Raw genomic sequence first — 19,455 nt, forward strand, 5'->3', positions numbered from 1 at the left:
GGGTCAGCCAAGACTTCATTGCTTGGGTATTCGTTTGTAACTTCTGTTCTGGGCAGTATGTTGACCTTATTTTATGAAGGTTCCTGGGAAAAGGGACTCTAGAATGCGCTCCTCACTTTTGCATGCAGTGTCCATGTGGTTATATGCATGACTAAAAGGCCAGGATTTGGCCAATGCTTCAAAAGGGAGACAAATACATATTTTGAACCTTCCTGAATAAGGTCTTGCAACATTGGGCCTATAGGGCATAGAAGAAAGTGAAGAGTATTATGAAGTGATCATTATCCATGTGCACGTAATTTTGGGGGGTGGGAGGAGACATAGCTAATATTAAATTCTAGGGTATGATTTGGAGCTCACTAATGCTGGTTTCATTCTGATTTCAATAAAGTTAATCCAGATTTACACTAATGCAAATGAGGACAAATCAGATTGCAAACAATAGCCTGTGGACGTGTGTATGGAAACACTTATCAAACCGTCAGTTTCCAAATGCTTGTTTCCCTCATAAATAATTTTAGCCTTTCTACAATGTGCAGCGTTTACTTCTTCCTCTCACCGTCCCCCACTCCCCACCTTCAATTGAGTGGCTGCAACTTCTCAAATAATCAATATGTCCGTTAAAAACATGTCCTGGTGTGGCCATTGTACCCCTCCTATTCAAAGGCCATGTCATTTAGACTTTCATGGGCAACTATTTTGTCCCATTAAAAAGTTCAAGACAGCAATTTGTGAATCCTGCTCAGCCAAGGAGAACTGTGAAAAAAGGAGTTACTTTAAAAGTCAATTAATTGTGGTCTCTCGGAGCCCTCTTCATTCATGTTTTTTTCAAGCCTTGTCACTGGCTCACATCTGTCAGCCCTGTGTTTCCCAGGCTGCTATCGGATGCCGTTAACATTGTAAATAATGGGTTTATTCAGGCCCTTTATTGGACTTTGTGTGGTAGACACATTTGTATATCATTTTACGGTGTAACAATTCCATTTACATAAAATATAGGCAATTATGGGAGCGAGGCCAAAGCATTGCGGGGGGGGGAGGAGCCACCATTAAAATAATAAAAGCTAATTGAAAAGAGGCAGATAATTTAGGTGAAAATGCCAACGTGAGCGATTCTTGATCCCAAAATAATTCAACAGAACTTTAGGCAACAGACTCGGTTGGTGGTGTGTGCGTGCATTAAACACTTAAAATTTTCCCGTTCATTGAAAGTTTGTATTTTTCAATGCATTATTGTCACACACTTGTCATTTCAAAAATCAAATGGCTTTAATGAAGGGGGAGAGAGAGAATCCACAAAGTGCAGCCACGTTTCAGCATTTGGATGTAACTAGCTTGGAGGTATTACTTTTCCTGGACTTAACCCTGCAAACCTGGACTTGTCCTTGTGATTGCAGCGGGACTACTTGCATAAAGCCCTGTATCTGGAAGGTAAAAACAGAAAACTTTTGCTAGATTATCCTGACAGCATTGAATAGACCGAAAAGGACTGGAAGAGGTTGCAGATTTTTGGGTGGCATGGTACAATTCCTGCAAAATATCCTTCCTCCTTCCTATAACCTGTAATGGGATGATGTGCTGATAACATGGCATAGGTATTCCTACAGGATAAAATTGATTCCATCTTAAAGTCTTGTTCCTAACCCTTTGTAGGGTGCATTAATCTGAAGTATGTGGTGGCTTTTTTTTTTTTTTTAAAACAGAGGCACAGAATTAGTAAATCTCTTTTATCTACTTTGATACCAAGGTCATCACTATAGTACTTTAAGTGCATTTTTCCCTAAAAGTTTTGAATGGTCTGAGTCAGCTCCCTTGTATTCAGTGGAAGTTTTGACACTGACTTCAGTGGAATGAGAATTGGGGTAGAGGGGAAGAGGGAGAAATAAAAATACTTATTAAACCATCATTGTCTTCTGAGTTTGAATGTGCCAAGTCTCAGCCCAGAATGAACTTGTATGAGCAGGTTTTAAAACCCAGCACGTAAGAGTTCCGAATGAAAATGCTGAGAGCGTGTTAATGAGAAGTAATTATTATAGCAGAAGCAGCTTAGCTCTTCTAACCCTTTCCCCCTGAATTTGCCAAATTCTGCAAGATTTGTAGCCTTGTCACATTTAGCCCCGCTCAGCTGTAGAACTTGAAAATGCTACGTTGAGGTAGGTAAAAGTATCAATCTCCTGACTAGAGGTAGGGAAAGTGAGGCGCAGAGAAGTTAAGGGCCAGATTTTAAAGGGACCTACCTCCCACTGATTAACTGGAGTCACAGGCAGAGCTAAGAATAAAATTCAGGTCTCCGAACTCTTGGCCACGGGCGCTATCCATTGGACCATGCTGCCTTTTCACTGGCGGCATTAAACTACCAGAAAATGATAGCTACTAACTGGGCATCTCTTGACGTATCAGGGTGTTACAGTGACTGTGCAAATAGTGCTGTTATCCTTTCCCTCTAGCTGAGAGAAACATCGACAACCTTGAGCTATGGTCTAAAAAGTACCAGAGCCGATTAAGTGGTTTGATTTAAAAGAAAAATTTAGCAGTCTAGAAAGTGGGAGTTAGTTAAACCTATGAGGAAATGAGTCAACCTGTATTCATGTAACTGATCACAATCCCCTGAAACTGAAATGTTAAAAATTGACTGTGTTTTGAAGCCGTGCGTGAAAAGGTCCGACTGGCATTAGAAAAAGATCCATTGCTCTCTGAAGGGGCCAAATTTCACCCTGGTGTAAGCAGGCACAGATCCAGTGAGGTCAACAAGCTAATCTTGGCCCTGCAGTCTATTCATGAGCTCGTTACTGGATGGTGTTGGTCCAGTCATTCAAAAACTCATTACAGATTCTCAAGGCTGTTTTTGTCTCTTTAATGAATCAAAGGAAATCTTCTGTCCCTCTTTTGATTCTGAATCCACAGAGCAGGCTCAAGTCCTGGAAAGAACAAATGTTTAGCTGCATAAAGAACACTGCTGCTTTATGAAATGTTACAAATCAGACAGTTTATAGGCCAGCGTCACTCCTTTCTTAGAAGAGTTTAAAAGACTGATTTGCAATTGTGGGGAGGAACATGCAGAACACGCTTTCTGTGAGTAAACAAAATCCACTGGTTTAAATTTAGGAACAGTAAAGAAAAAGTCTTGCTTTGTTTTCACCAGCAGTGATGAGAAGAATGCTTTACAGTTGTATTGGATCTGCACTAGGCCCAAATTTGCTAATGCGACTGATAATTTTGGGTGTCTCCGTTTTTGGATATCTCACTGTGCCTGGAGATGCCTTAAGTCCTCTGAAAATCAGGCCCTTAAATGTGTGGCAAGGTGGGTGCACAAAATCATGAATCACTCTTGAAACCATAGGCCCGACTGACTGGTTTACCCTTTCCCCGTGTGAACGTTACCCACACAATGGGGTGCATCAGGGTAGCCTGAAAACTGTAAACTGATTTTTTCTTTCCGTGGGGGAGAATGTGCTGTCTGAAAATGGGAGGAGCTGCTCTCGGTGGAGAGCTTAGTCTCTGAATTTGGGGAAAGCTCTACTTGCAGGCAGTGGGTCTAATTCACTTGGCTAGAGAGGGGAGGGTAAAATACTTCCCACATGGATTGCGTGGTATGTCCTGAGGGCCTGATGGGAAACAGGCAGCCACTGAGCATTCATGTGCCATGATCTTCCTGTCCTGGAGTGGATGAGGAAAAGGGCCACCTCTGTGTCCCCAGCCAACTATCTGGTGTATCCCCCATGCCCTGGTAGCACTTGCTGCCTTTTGTTTGCTCCTTTTTTACTGCTACAATTAATTCTAAGGGCCCAGTTCTTCAAGATGCTGTGTGCATCACCTACCCATAGAAATCAATGGGGTGTGCATCGCCTCACAGAATCGGGCCGTTTCAGTGGACGAACATGAGCTCAGCTACTATAATATTGTTTCAAAGTAGGAGACACAAAGCTACCACTGCCCTTCCGTTGGGGAGATCTTACGTGGGGTCAGATGCTTGGCTGCTTGGGCCTCGGACCTTTATGAACATTCTAGACTTTGAAACAAACTTGTACATGCTCTGTTTATAGGTTTGGGGGAGCTTTTTTTTTTTTTTTTTTTTTTTTTTTTTAAAGCTGCTGCATGTTTTCCTTTATGGAAAAGTCCTGTAGAATGTAATCGAAAATACCTTTCCGAGAGGCTTATTTTTTTAATCATCTTGGAGACTTGCAAGGAGCGTGATGCCCTTTCTGTGCCATTCTAGAGGCTGGATCAACACACTCCCAGAAAGGATACAGGTGGCTTTAGAATAATTTCTGTAGGATCTTATTGCTTATTTCCCTATTAGGACTTTTCAGCAAGGGTTTCAGTATACCTGCTATTTGGGGAATTTGCAGAGGAATAGATTTTACATGGACGGCCTTTCCATTGCCAGCTTCTTACAGCTGACCTTGCATCTATGTATTAAGCATGACTTCTGGCCAGCTCTTCACCTATGATGTTATATAGCTCCCTAGTTCTTGACCTACCTTGCTTGCTTTCATTTTTCATTGCTTGTCTGTATCAAGTGCTTTATGGCTTTGACACACAATTAGTCTCTGCCTCGTCTTTTCCAAATAGAGCAAACAAACACATTGTGGGTGAACTGGGTTGCATTAAGTGACTCACATAATGAAATTGTGGGCATTACAAACTGCTTGCATAATTTGTTTTGTCTAAGTCTGTATAACCTCTTACTGTCAGGATGATGATAAGGGGCACATGAATGTGTTTACTGGCTCCTATTATGCATGGGGTAATCCAGCTAATGCCGGGAAGTCTTCCCGTTACCTTTTAGTCTAGTATAGCTTCAGAACACACGCTATGATTCGGTATGACCCTTCAGAAACTGGGTCAGGTAGGAAATTAGGGAAAGAAATTGTCTCTGCCACACTCTGAAATGTGTCAGTGCTCAAGAAACCTCGTGGGCTGCCATTCTAGCTTTCCCAAATTGACTCCTTAGAAACAAGATGCCAAAATCCAAATGTCCTGACCTGATCACAACCACTTGACTTATTTACTTGACCAATGACTGTCTACCTTGTCTTGAATGTACATGGTCTGACTTCATATTGTAGCAGGTTTTTTTTAACTGGCCCTTTTATCCAAAGTGAAATATTAGGGATTTTGCCCATCTGTTAAACATGAGGCCCTATCAAAAGCTGATCTTGCTGTTGAAATGCTTGGCCCTGGCGTAAGCACATTAGGGAACTGATTTCAAGCTTACTACACCAGGACTATTCTGGGTGCTAGCTGAGGCATCACTCATTACAACGGCTACAGGATCACTTAGCAACTATATGGGCAGTTAACACTTGTAGCTGCAAAAGGAACAGGAGTACTTGTGGCACCTTAGAGACGAACCAATTTATTTGAGCATCAGCTTTCGTGAGCATCTGATGAAGTGAGCTGTACCCCACGAAAGTTGATGCTCAAATAAATTGGTTCGTCTCTAAGGTGCCACAAGTACTCCTGTTCCTTTTGCGGATACAGACTAACCTGGCTGCTACTCTGAAACTTCTAGCTGCGAGGCTCCCTCTTTTCTAAGTTCTTTACCTCGGAGAATCTCTGGTTTAGCACCTGGCTCGAATTGTTACTAGAGCTGGGCCGAACACGGCAAAGTTTATAAAAAAAAATTAGAAAATTTCAAAATAACTTGCATTCTGCATGTTTAGTTTCTGGTGTGAAATTTGTCCGTGTTTGTATCTGCTCCCCTTTCTTCCCCCTTTTTGCCCCAGAAAAAGAGGGGGTGAGGGGAAGGGAAAACCCGCCCTCATTTTTTTTCATGTTTAATTTTTGTGGGGGAAGGAGGGGAAGATCTATACATTTTTATATAAAAACGCTGGGAACATTTTCAATTTCCCCAAAAAGACCTTTTCTTTCTTTTTTCTTTTTCTTTTTCTTTCTTTTTTTTTTCTCCAAACAACAAAAATAAATTTGAAAAATGTCAACCAACTCTACCTGTTACTTTGGATAGTCGTGACCTTAGATCGCTCTTAATGCAGTGCAATGGGTGTAGAGTGTAGCACGGCTGGAATAGGAACACAGGCAACATGCACGATCTCTCATGTGTTGTTCATTATTCTGTCAGCCTGTGGGTGGTTCGGGTTGCTAAATTCAAGAGTGGTGAGGCCCTGCAAAACTATATATTATATATCTGATATGCAGGCCTTTATATGTACATAACTTGTACCCAGATTAATTTCATAGTGGATCATTAAAAACATCTAACACTCCGTAAAACACCATGTAGCTACAAGTTCTTCTGAAAGACTAAGTTACTAAAGTAGTGTTGATCTATCCTCAAGCTTTTGAAAACAAAATATTTTATTTTCCAGGTAATGGTGCTGAGATATAGCTAAGGGCTTTTGTACTCATAGGCAAAACAAATACACAATCATGTATAAGATCAACATGTACAATTTTGTTTCCAAATATACAAAACAGTCAAATACAGTACATAGGTGATCAGCAAACACAATGTTTGAAAGTGCAAAGTACAGCTGGGAAATGTGGACTGCACTTTAAAAAACCAACCAAATAACACTATCCCTTTAGACAAGCCCACTCTTACAAATTATATTCAGGGAGCACATACTTTCAGAAGAGCAAGTGAGTGCTGACTCTGGGATGCCCGCAACTGTCTCTGAAACTTAAGTTCCTCAAAACTTCTCTTCATTTTAGCTGCGCAAAGTTCACAGTGCAAACGTTAAGTTAACAGCATTGTTCATTTACTTAATCACAATATTGAACAAACAGGAAGATCAGATTCAATAACAGGACATCCGTTTCACCTCTTTCGATACAGCACAACCTTCGGTTCTGTCTCAACTGGACCACTTTCTACACATCGACTGCTACTTACAGTGAGTTGTGATTAAAATGCATGGGGGAGGGGCTAACCATGCAAGACTCGCCTTGAAATAAACAGTTGTTACCTGCTGTACCTTTCTTATAGGGCTTGGCTGAACTGGGACAATTCATCATGTTAGTAACTCATGTTAACCAAGGTGATGATCATCACAACAGCCCTTATCTACACCAAGGTCTTCAGCTGCTATAAACTGGTGCAGTCCTGGGAGCTATACAGGTTTACAGCAGCTGAGCTTATGCCCCAGAGCCTTAGTTTGCATGTGTTCTACTGAACGGTAACTTCCCAAGAGAGAAACCGCAGGAAACTGACAAACCCACTGATAGGCTGTGGGCTTAGTAGTTCAACTCAAACTCTCAATGTCATTGAGTCTGCATCCTCCTTACTGTATGTGGGGGGGAGGGAATCTACCGAGTGAAAACGGAAGCACAGAGTTAAAAAAATAAGAGTGGGGGGAGAATAGGGGAGAAAAAAGCTAATGAAAAATACAAAACAGATAGGACACCCACTTAGGGCATCCTAGATTTTGTGAGGCATCTCCTACCTCTAACACTCAGCACAGGCTACTCTTCAGCTAGGGGGGAAAAGCAGCCCCTTAAAAAATCGGAAGGTCCCCTGGAGGCAGGAGAGGCACCTGTATTTGAATTATAAGCAAAGCACTTCATGAATTTAAACCATTTTGCAGCCTCACTGTCCTGGTTTGAGAGGTTCATAGAGTCATAAACTCCAAGAGGCTCTCCCAGCCCTAGCTCTAGTGAAATCTGTCTTCAGCCTTTGCTGCACCTCGTGAACAGCACCCAAACACGGGGCTGCGATCCTTTAGTCAGTGCTCTTGTGACATGCATTTCAGCTAAACTGAAACTCACATGGGTTTGTTCCCCTGTCTCTGGCTGTTTGGTAAATAAAATTGAAGTCCTTAAATCTAGGGGCACAGCCCAGCCAAGCTTCTCCAAAATGTTCATTGCCGGTGAACAGGAAATCTCCAGCACCTTTCTTTACCTTGCACTGCAGCAGGGTTTTTATGGGGCCCCTCCATTCACCAGTTGCTTCATCCTGTCGGAAAATTCTGTTTTTCTGCCTGTAGACTTTCTGGACGCTGACTTCAACCTGGGACATGTGATTTTCAGGGTCATGGGAAACATTTTGGATCGATCCTCTCACGACTAGATGTGAAGATGACATGAATAGTGAGTTGGTTATGGCACAGCTGTTTCTGATAAAGAGTTCAGCTACTATAATATTTTCAGTGCATTTTTCCCTAGAAAGACTAATTTTCTGATATTACTTAGCACCTTTTATACCGATGGTTCCACATCACTGTACAATTAATTACCTGTTTGAGAACTTGCTGACATGCAGCCACTTCTGGGGTTCAACACAGCAGCTGTGTGCACCAACATACAAGGACAGGCTAGTTCAAGGGTTCCCTAAATGTTTTCAGTCTCTGTTCCCAGCGAGTGACCCTGTCATGGGCCATCACTCCAAGTCCCCACTATGCCTTTGTACACCAGTTGAAGCACCGTTGGAAGTAGTAGTGTGGACAGGACTCAGAACAGGGCTCTGGCTACACTCCCTTTTCTCATGTTGCTGCCAGTGGTAGAGGTGCACTGATAGGTACCAGTGCAAATGCAGCTGAAGTGTTTCCCTCTGAGAGCCCCAGATGGAGACCCCTGATGCTCCATGGATCATAAATCAAGAGCCATTTGTTAGGTCATTGATTTATCTTTTGGATTTCCAGTACAAAGCATTTTCAGGTTTTTTAAGAGAACTCCATGACTAGTAAAGCATTGAAGATCAGAAAAAAATTGGAAACTAAAGCTAGCTATTTCATTCCTACAGTGTAACTATGGCCAGATATTAGACTGCAATCAAAAATTCACCCCAATCATAATTTGATCAGTAGCCTTGTTTTGACAAAGTTTTGATTTGTTGTCATCAGACTCAATCTGCAGCCATGTTCCGCCTCCATAAGGACTACAGGGCACTCAATTTTTAAAAAAATGTATTGCCCAATATGAAATCTTCTTGTATAAAAAATAAATTAAAAACTAGTGAACAAGACAGACATTTTAGGGCCAGATCTTCCGGTGGTATAAAGCGACACAGCCCCCGTGAAGTCAATGCAGCTATGCCATTTGAGGATCTGGCCTAATGTAAACTAGATCTGGAAGTCAAAATAAAATAGAGGGAACTGTTATTACGCAGTGCTCTGAATGTGTAATGGTTTGTGTTCTGTTGGACACTCTTGGTGAATTCCAGGGGGCGCTTCCTGTGGATGTAGCGTCCATGCTAGTGTAGGACTGGGACCCTGGGTCTGGTCTACTCTAGAAAAGTGTACCAGAAAACCTCACCTTTTGTTTCAGCACAGCCTAATGTGCATACACACCTAATTTTGTCTCCTACTGACAAAACCCTCCATTTTCCCCAGCATACGTATTCAGTCCCTTTTTTCGGAGCAACAGAAACCTTTATGCCTCATTTAAATCATGCCATTTGCACACAACCCACCCCACCTGTAAAAACTAGCAAAGCTGGTTTGAGAAATAAAAATAGAATAAAGGCCTAAATAAGTTTAATAATTTGTGTCTCCAGCACAGAGAATGTCATCCATTTCACAGCTGCAAAACTTATGCCTGTTATTTGCCGATGTGAAATCTTCCTCTCCGTTCCCCACTTCCCCCCAACAATCAATGGGAACTGACTTTTCATATTACATTTCTTCAAGAACAAATTCCATTTGAATCCAAAATACAGGGAATGCTCAAAGAGCGACCCTCAACCATTCTGCCAACAGCCCCTGAGCAAATGAGAGGTTACCCATTTAGCTGGAACTTTGCAAAATATCCATCAGCTCTTTCCTTTGGGGATAATGGTCTCATTAGTGTAAGGGGCACAAAGAGCTTATTTCTGAAAAGTCCAGGAACTTCCTTAGCTAATTTAATTTTCAAGGGATGCAAGGGCTGAGCACAACAGATGTCTCCGCTCTGCTCTTCATCTCCTTCTTTGTGTGAGCATCTTTAATCAGATGCAGTCAAGTCTATTGACAAGCTATAATGCACTTGTTCCTGTTCCTCAAAGTCGCTCCTGCACGGCTCATGGCCTAGTGACTGAAGACCTCTGCCTTAAGACTAACCATAAAGCCCCCATTCACTCCCGGTGTCATTTACACTTTCATTAGCAGCTATTTTCTCTAATCAAAAAAGTTGATGATAGCGATTTGTGAGCGTAGGGCAAGGAAGTCAGGTCATAAATAGAGTCCGTTCAAAGGGCTATTTCTTCTGGTCTGTTGGTGCTATAAGTATAAATACCCCCCATTGTGCACCCTGGGCCTCCACATCTGTCAGTCTCTGGGGCTGCAGGCTGCGCAGAGGGAGAGCTGTTTGCATGGGAACTGATAACTTCATCAAGTAGAAACAATGGGGGAGATTGCATCAATTAGTTCAAATGAGGAAGAAAGATGATTGGCACAGGAATACACTTTCATGGTAAGACCTGGGCTGCATTCAGTTTTGTTCTGATATGCCAATATAGTTCTACCAGGACAACCCCTAGAATGGATGTAGTTATACGGCTATAAAGACGTCTTATATCACTAGAGCTTATAAGTAGGCTTGAAAGGAGTCGATTTTTATCAGTAAGTGTTGGTAAATGTTGATTTCACCATACACACACACACAAACTGACACAATATTTCCATCCAGGATCATCAAAATTTACAGTTAGGCAAAGTAAAAAAAGCACTGCTTGAGAATTTATTGAAGTTTGATGTAACGCTATTTCCTTTGGCTATTCTAATATGCAACACAGACAATTTGTGTTTTAATGGCTAGAAACCTTTGACGTTTGAATCTCAACGTCTACTGTCATTAAATAAATTTCATTACATAAGTTCCCACAACTGTGAAAGTTTAAATTGATAAAAATAAAGATAATTAAAATCTGTAATTTTGCACAACTGAACATTTAAATGGATACAAATTGAAAAAAGCTTAAATATAAACACTGATATTATCTGTTGGAATTATGAAAAAAATAAAAATTGAATTCTGCCAATCCTAGCTATGAGCATATTTAACTGTGTCCACATTAGGGAGGTTGTACGGCTTTAACTAGACGAGTATAATTACTATGGTACAATTTGTGTGTGTAAAGGAAAAATCAGTGCAATAAAACAAAAAAAGACATGTTGCAGAGCAAGAGACAATACTGAGAAGTAACAGATCAGTAGAGATTTTGCAAGATGAAGTAAAGGAGATAAAGCCTTTGCCACAGCATCATGTTAAGGGTTTCCCCTATTTATTACTTTATAGCATATTAATGCATTTGTTTTCTCAAACGGGATGTGCTAGGCTGGGGCTGAAAGACGGTGTCATTAATGAAGGGTAAATCTTCTCATACAACTAAGTTTAAGTCACAAACAATGGACTCCAACAGTAGCTGGGGGGGGGAGGAGGGTGTGTGTGCGTGTGTGTGTGTGTACTCATGCTAAGTATAGTAAACCACTGAGAGCACGATATGAAAGAAAAAAGAGTAGAATGAAAGGGAATGTACAAAGGACAATTATAAATGTGCCTGTGACCTTGTCATGTGCAAGAGCTGGCATTATGTAGCAGGAACTATTTCTGATTTGGCTTCAGTTTCAAGGTTGCACCCACTGAGTTTATCAAGGATAAAGGATCTCCTTGAGGGACAGCAGAATCAATGGTTTTCAAAAATATCTCTTTTTTTTTTATTTGCTCAAGGGCAGTGGAAATTGGGGTTTTGCCATTGACTTCCACAGGTGCAGGATCAGGTCCATTAACATTGTTTGCATCTGATGTTCTACAATATCTGTGTGAGGTTGCATCTATAACCAGACTCACTTCGGGAAAGTTTGATGAGGGGGTATAATGTACAGCCAGGGCTTTAATTCTCATACAGTATTTCCTGGAGCCACCAACATGCTGTAAAAACTCCACGGGGGTTGAAAATATTTACCAGAGCTCCACTCCGGTCAACTCCGGCTGAATTTAAGCCCTGGGTACAGCCCCACAGTGAAACACATGGCGAGGAACAGTTCCCACAAGGATTGCTCTACCATCATTATAGCAGTTTTAAGTTGTGATCAGTTTGGAAAAAGCCAACCTGCATAAATTGGGATTTTACAAAATTCTTCATATCTGTGCAATTAGATGGAAGGTAAGTAAAGAATATTTCTGCTGCACATGTGTGTGTGTGTGCAAAACTATCAGAAAATGAAACACAAGGGGACTGTGACAAAATGATTCCAGCAAAACACTTCATGCCGAAGAGGGAGCGTGTATAGTGTATGTGGAAAGAAAAAAAAATTACTTTGCCTTCCCACCTGCCTAGATTCACTGTGTTTGATCTGCAGCTCTGATTTATCCCATCTTTTTACGTTTCATTCTTTGACACAAGCGAGTGGCGTTCTCAGATTGAAGAGCAAGACGATCACGGTATTTAAAGAAGAGGCAAATAAAACAAAATAATCAATGCATAATTAGAGGCAGAATATTTTCCTGTAAGTCTGCTTACCAAAATCACTGCTGCAAATGGCCATCAGAAGCTCCATGTTGTCACAAGGACGGCACATCGCTAAAGAACAAAAGAATCAGTTACTGATCAGTACAATAATGATTGCTAACAGACTGGTGAAGTGTGTGACCAAGCCCTAAACAATATTCTTACTGTCCTTTCTTCCGTTCAGTTGTTTTTGGAAATATAGTAGAAAATTTTGGTACTTTACACATCCATCTACTTTGATCCCTGAAAATGTCAAGCATTCTAGGTGAGGTTTTTTGTTTAATTTCCAAAGTGAATTCCATTGGAAATCTTACAATGCTGGACTGCAGCACCAATGGCTCATTGCAACCATTACAATACTTTGCACTTCTGTAGCCCCTTCCATCCATTGTGTGACATGATATATTCATTGCTGGGGATGCTGCAGGAGCACTCTGGGAAGAGGCAGTGGCAGAGACGACTGTTCTGAAATGTGGGGATATTTTACAATTAGGATTCTGAGAATTTCCAGATGCTGTCTGAAATGAATGACCTAAATCTCACCGGGATAAGTGACTTGCTCACAGTCACACACTGAATGAGCCAAAACCAGAACACAGAATCCCTGACTCACCGTCCTGTGCTTTAAGCACAGCACAAACGTCTTCCTCACTGATTTTCTGTTACATTCCTTCCTATCTTAGGCTAGGGCAGTGATATCTTGGTAGCCAATATGGCTGTTTCGTCACGATGAAAGACACAAACCTGATGCAAGAATAATCAGAAGACCAGAATCAAGGAGGATGTCTCTAATGCATCTGGGGCCTCCATCCATCAATGTCGAAAAGAGCATTATGGCTGGGATTTCCAAATGGCCTTAAGGGAGTTAGTTGCTCAAATCCTATTTAAAGTCAATGGGAGTGGAGGATTCAACTCTGGAAATCCCCATCCATGGCTCAAAGCCTGCTTCCCCTGGGAACTTTTCACTTCCTTGCTAATACATGGGCATATGCTAGAATATTTGTCATTTTGTAATTTACAGGGCCATGCCTGGTTTGTGGCAGACGGATGTTCATACCTGCTTAATTCTATGTCATTCTAATTTTGAACATGCCACTGGGAAATCAGTTCGTTTCTGTTCCAAGTAAAGGTTATTTCATGATGTATTTACTTTGATTTATACTAAGTTTAATATACGGAACATCTACCTCAGGCACTGCTTGACTGTGCCAATCTCTTTACAATTACATCCTTAAGTAAGCATATTTCCTCAGTTACTGCCAGTACACAAAACTAAGCCCCTCCCCAAAATAGTCTAAGAAAGGGGAGAGGACAGCAGGAAAGTGCTGTGGTTGCTCTTTTTATTCAACCTCCTGTCCCCCGCCCCATTTCCTACAGCCAGCCCCTGCCCTAAGCCATTGCGACGCGGGTCGAAGACATTGTCCGAGTGTCTCTCAGGATACAAAATGGGAACAGAACCAGGGTAAAATCTTCAAAAGCACTTTAAGAACTTAGGAGCCTAAATCCCACTTACAAAAGACACTCAGATCCAGCGCCTCAAGGGCATTTAGGCTCCTCAGTAAGGCCTGGGCTCTTAAAGTGCCTCAGGTCATTTCTGAAAAGGGAACTCAGGAGCCTAAGTCACTTAGATGCTTTTGAAAATGTTCCCCCATGTTCCAGTGCTTCTTGCTCAAGCGCCCATGATTAAATTAGATGACAAATGTGGGGACAGGCCAGAATTTCCCCTCAGGGCACTGGGAGCTTTTCCTGCTTTTGGAGCTCTGAACAGGGTAGCTCGAGAGACTCTGTGCTGTAAACATCTCCCATGATCAATGTGATGTGTTAACAAGGGGAGCAGGGAGAGGGGCAGGTGTTGGCGTTCACAGATAAGCGATTATCCCTCTCCTGCAAAGAGGAACCCCATTCATGAAATTGATGGAGCCCTGCACCAGTGTGGGACCTCTACAGAAGTGGATCAAGCTCTGCAGGGGGTGACCTGCGTAGATCCATTTGCAGGCTTGGGGCCTATGGGCGATCTCAGCCTTACCTTCCACAAGGGCCATTTTCTGGAAGTCAGGGCCCGCCGCACTCTGGTTGCTCAGCAGCTCGTACTGGAAGCTGGCCATCCTGCGGCTGATATCCCTCTGCGGGCTAGCCTGCAGGAAAAGGGCGACCCGCTGTGGCGTGTGGGCACTGAAACAGGACACGTGGCGCAGCCGCGCCTCCTCGGCTTCGCTCACCACCAGGTGCAGCTGCCCGGCGCGCTCCACGTAGATGCTGGCACCCTGGAAGTCACTCGCTGGCTTGATGCAGACCGTGGTGTGTCTGGTGCTCGACAGGTTGGGCTCCAGGACAACACGCAGGGCTCGGGCTGGATACAGCCATTCCAGGGAGCCCTCGGTGCAGCGTAGGTGGACCTGCTCCACGGTGCGGGAACGGGGTTCCCAACTTAAACCACTGCCAAGGCAAGGCCAAAAATACATCATTAATAATGAACAATACCTAGGCAGCACAAGCTAGTGGGAGTCAGCAGAGTGAGGTCACTCCCTAACCCGCCACTAACCTGCTGCGTGATCTGGGGTAACCCATGTTACTGCTCTGTGCCTCTGTTTCCCTTTCCACCCTTTGTCTTGCAGCTCAAGATTGCCAGCGCTTCCAGACAGGGACAGTCTCTTTTTATGTGTGCAGTGCCTAGAACAACAAGGCCCCCAGCTCAGCTGGGCTTCAGAATACACATAATAAATAACAAGCCCCTTGTTTTGCACATGAAACAGGGAAAGAAATGAGCCTCGGGAGTCAGAGCCAGCCTGGATGATTTGTAAGTCTCGTCTATTTCCTGGCCACTGCTGGATTGCTCCCTACAAGCCTATTTTCGCCCCGTTTTCAAGAGGAGACAGCAACGTGCATCAAAAGTCTTTTACAGCAATAACTGGATGTAGACTCATGGTCTCCATTATTAATGACTACTACTACTACATATAATTAGTTCTCTAGTGGCAGCTACTAAAGGAGAAAAGAAAAGGAGTACTTGTGGCACCTTAGAGACTAACCAGTTTATTTGAGCATGAGCTTTCGTGAGCTACAGCTCACTTCATCGGATGCGCCGCTTCTGTGGCAAGCTGCATGGTAACAGATGTAAGGGAACCTTTCCAAACGTGCTTCAGAGTACGTCTCCACAGCCCATGGCCGGGAGGCTCCCAGCCCGGGGCCGGCAGAGTGGAATGGGGCTCTAAGAATAGCTGTGCAGATAGCACTTTGACGCCCGCCTCTTGTCCCAGGCTTCAGAGCCCACACTGCATCTTCGACGCTAAGCCTATGTCCCATTTTTAGAAGTGACTCAGGATAGAGTTTTTAAGAGTGCTCGGCGCTGACCTAACCCTGCTCCCCATTCCAAACCAGGGCAAACTTCCCATTGCCTTCAATGGGAGTAATGCTTAGCCCTTTTGGAAAATCCTACCCCTCGGAGCAAGTCCTAATGCCTTTCCATGAGAATTAGGTGCCCAAATGCCTAAGTCACTTTTGAAAATGCCCAAGTCAGGTGGACTTTGAAAATGTTACCAGTAGCTACTATGGAAGAGTTTCAGAGTAGCAGCCGTGTTAGTCTGTATCCGCAAAAAGAAAAGGAGTACTTGTGGCACCTTAGAGACTAACCAATTTATTTGAGCATAAGCTTTCGTGAGCTACAGCTCACTTCATCGGATGCATTCAGTGGTATTTTCCACTGAATGCATCCGATGAAGTGAGCTGTAGCTCACGAAAGCTTATACTGAAGAATCATTTCTCAACAACGAGCTGTAGGCTGGCCCTGATTTGGATCTTCCTCACACCAGCTTTACATCAGTGCACTTAGGGGGGAGGGAGAGCTCAGTGGTTTGAGCATTGGTCTGCTACACCAAGGGTTGTGAGCTCAATCCTTGAGGGGGCCATTTAGGGATCTGGGACAAAGCCGGTTGGACTAGATGATCTCTTGGGGTCCCTTCCAACCCTGATGTTCTATGAATTTCATTAATTTGGAGTTACTTTTGATAACACACGGCACTTCGAGCTGAATCAGGCCCAGTCTCTTTATTACCACAGCCGGCTAAAAAGTTCAATTTCGTAATTTTTGTGAAAAATTGGAACCCTGTTTTCCTTCAAAATTATGACAAAAATAGCGTTGAAAATTTCCCACCAGTTCTGTAGCTTCCTGTCGTTTGACATGGAAGACACACTGATTTGTTAGGAGAAAAATCTTTCAACACAGATTGACACCCCATGGTAACCCAGACTGACATCTGGGGCTCCTGGAAGCCAGTCTGATGCATATTTCTGCTGTCAGGGTTCAGGCGTTCCTTAGAGAAGCGAAACAGAGGGCAGGATTGTTCTCGCTGTCTAATTAGTGCCCGCCTTGCTGTCCGAGCCCTGGCCCGCTTTGGCCGGCTCCCGCGCTGGGTGCAAACAGCTCGAAACGCGGGACCGGGCGTCTGGCGCGCTGGGCTCCTGGCTCGCTGGGTGGCCGCAGACACCTCACGCTGCGGCTCCGTGCCTCGGTTTCCCCTATCGTCACGCGCAGACCTCGCAGGCGACGCGCCAGCCGCCGACGGGGTCTGGCTGCAGTGGGCATAAGACAGCCGGGGCTAGGCAGCACCTCGCCAGCCCGGGCGGCGTCTCCCTGAGGAGCCCGGCCAACGCTGCGCTTCCGAGCCCCTAACCCAGGCGGGTCCCTCTTCCAGCCGAGGAGCGCGTGGAAAAAATGTCTAGCAAATGGGGGGGGGAGGTGTTTTTGCCAGACAATCCCTCCCCCCTCCCGCGGCTCTGGGGGCTCCCCACCGCTTGGGCCCCGGGCTCTGCACACCCCTGGCCGGCTCTTACCTCCCCTTCCAGCTGCAGCGGTCGGCGGCGCAGGGCTCCAGCCCGCTCCCCGCCAGCACCAGCAGCAGCAGCAGCCGCCCGAGGGACATTGGGGGGGGGTCGGGGGGGCGCCGCCGAGCCCGGCCCCCGGGCGGCCCAGAGCCCCGCACGCGCTGGCTGCAGCCCCCGGGACAGAGCACGGGCGCGCGGCGCTGCTGCCTGGCCGGGGGCTGCCGCGTTATAAAGCTGGGCAGCGGGGAGGGGGCGGGGGGTCTTTGCTGGGACACCTCCCCCCCCCCGCAAGTGGCTCTTTGGCTTTGGGATGGCGGCAGCAGAAAGGGGGGGGGCTGACTCGTGGCAGCAGAACTGATTGCAATAGCAAATGACCACCCCCCCCGGATGTGTGGGGGGGGGGCAGGGCCACCTGTGGAGGGTGCATGGGGGGGGCTCCTGCCGCCTGGTCAGGTTCACCGCACCCCCCTCCCCGCCTTGCCGTCTCACCCCCCCACCCGGGTGGGGGGGGGCAGGGAAGGCAGCAGCGCTCGCTAGGCGCCCCCGTCCAGCCTCCTCCGGGGGCTGCTGCGAGCTGTCGAAACGGGGCTGCCCGCCCAGCAGCGGGACATGCAGCCCTTCCCCCCCCTCCCAGGCCCGGACCGCTCCCAGGGGCAGCCGGCGAGGTGAGTTCAGCCCGCGGCGTTGGGATAAAGCTGCTTCCACCCGCTGGAGTCCAACCCCATCCCTCCCCTGGGGCCCGCGTCGCGCCGCTGCGCATCCCCCAGCACGAACCGCAGCCGTGTAGACACACGGCCCGCACCCGGTCTCCGAGCAGGGCGAGTTCTCCAGCCGCTGCCGCACGCGGGCTTCAAGCTTTGCTCCCAGCACTAACGGCTGAGCGTCGTTTTCAGGAAAGCAGATTTAGGAACCAAGGGGCAGAGCCTCAGCTGGTGTCAATCAGCCTGGCCCGCAGAGCACGGCGGAGTGACTCCGGCCCTGAGCTGACTGCAGCGGTTTTAGGCAGGGAGATGTGTTGCCCAATGGGAAATAAAGATAATTGCGCAACCGGGAGCTCTAAGCCCCTCTAGATATCACAGGAAGTATATTTACCTAGCCCTTTCTGCCTCTCCTTATAGCTAACCAGGGAGACGATCCCCCCTTGGTCTTAAAAATATTTTAAAGTGATTAATAACCCTTTCTCACTGCAGTTTAAGACCAAACAACACAATCGTGTCAACATCATCCAAGCGACCATTGAATGATTGATGGAATTCAACAGCTTTAACTTTTGCTTTCAGGGGTCCATGCACAGGAAAGCATGAGGGCCCTGCGATTATCCCGCTAAATGCTGGGCTGCGCCTGCCAATAATTAGATTTCTATATGCATTGCCCTTTCCAAATTTTCCATGCGTGACATGGGGAGCGGCTCTTTTGCAGCTTTGGGAGACTGGCGCTCTTTTCTGCAGCTCTTAAGCATGGAATTGGGATTTTGCACTAGGGTGAGGACAATGTGCCTGAACGCTGCTGGGTGGCACATGCTAAGATGTGCATGGTATTGTTTCCTCCTCTCAGTGAGACAGAGCCCATGGTCACCAAGCCTTCGAGGCCATCTGTTACCTTGCTGCTAACAGAGCATTTTCCACAGCTGCATGCAGAGATTTGGGGCTTTTGCACTTCTGCCACAAGCTTTTCCTTCCACATGGGGAAATGTAATCATTGCAAAAAAGGCTTCCAGAAATCAAGGGCAGCACAGTGTTTAGGTCAAAACTTTTAAAAGTGAAAGTCTAAAGGTAGGCTCCTAAATCCGTCTTTAGACCCCCAAGTAAGAGATCAGATTGTATTGAGCATTTCACTATTGTGATCATTTATTTAAAAGCCTAACTTTATGCACTCATTTGAAATCCTTGGGCTTTGCTTTCATCTTCATGAGGTTCTGAACTCATAATATTCTCCATCTAGAGAAAGCTTTCAGCCAAAATGTATGTGACAGTGGATCTAAAAGACCTGGATATTGTAGATCTATAGTTGACTTCAGTACATTGTGTGAAAATATTACTAAAAGCATGAGGCAAAGAAAAATTGGCATCTTCGAATAAGATCTTGTGTGAACAATAATGTCAAGCTTCTGTGAAATGACTGTCTCAGGCATCTAAGGAAAGAGCCACTGAATATATATATGACTTGAGCCCATCCTGAGTAAAAAGCAACATGCAAATAGTCTTTAAAAAGGCCCAATTGTAGCACAGTATAGGAGTTAAGATACTGGA

General features: G+C 45.1%; 2 protein-coding genes across 4 annotated transcripts in view; one reads left to right on the forward strand and one right to left on the reverse strand.

Annotated features, from left to right (window-relative positions):
• Positions 1-11,277, forward strand: part of TRIM25 (tripartite motif containing 25) — a 36,963-nt gene extending 25,686 nt beyond the window's left edge. Inside the window, exons 10-11 of one of the 2 annotated variants that reach the window (XM_043528408.1) lie at positions 6,800-6,857; positions 6,950-7,084. In XM_043528408.1, coding sequence (XP_043384343.1) covers positions 6,800-6,857; positions 6,950-6,983 — 92 coding nt within the window. In that variant the 3' untranslated portion in view covers positions 6,984-7,084. Of the gene's footprint in view, positions 1-6,799; positions 6,858-6,949; positions 7,085-7,946 lie in introns of those variants that run through there. The other variant, XM_043528409.1, reaches the window with a different exon arrangement.
• On the reverse strand, positions 6,301-18,175 carry LOC114018278 (meteorin-like protein). 2 transcript variants are annotated; one of them, XM_043528410.1, is made up of 5 exons: positions 17,981-18,175; positions 14,928-15,055; positions 14,412-14,821; positions 12,398-12,457; positions 6,301-8,025 (listed from the first exon to the last, which is right to left on the reverse strand). In XM_043528410.1, the coding sequence occupies exons 2-5, from the start codon at positions 14,951-14,953 to the stop codon at positions 7,709-7,711; spliced, it is 813 nt and encodes a 270-aa protein (XP_043384345.1). In that variant the 5' UTR covers positions 14,954-15,055; positions 17,981-18,175; the 3' UTR covers positions 6,301-7,708. The 2 variants fall into 2 exon arrangements, with proteins under 2 accessions (XP_043384345.1, XP_037770311.1); XM_037914383.2 differs by lacking the exons at positions 14,928-15,055; positions 17,981-18,175 and adding an exon at positions 17,216-17,650.
• Between the last annotated feature and the right edge of the window lie 1,280 nt (positions 18,176-19,455).

The sequence above is a fragment of the Chelonia mydas genome, chromosome 14 (assembly GCF_015237465.2).
Source record: "Chelonia mydas isolate rCheMyd1 chromosome 14, rCheMyd1.pri.v2, whole genome shotgun sequence".
Lineage (NCBI taxonomy): Eukaryota > Metazoa > Chordata > Testudines > Cheloniidae > Chelonia > Chelonia mydas.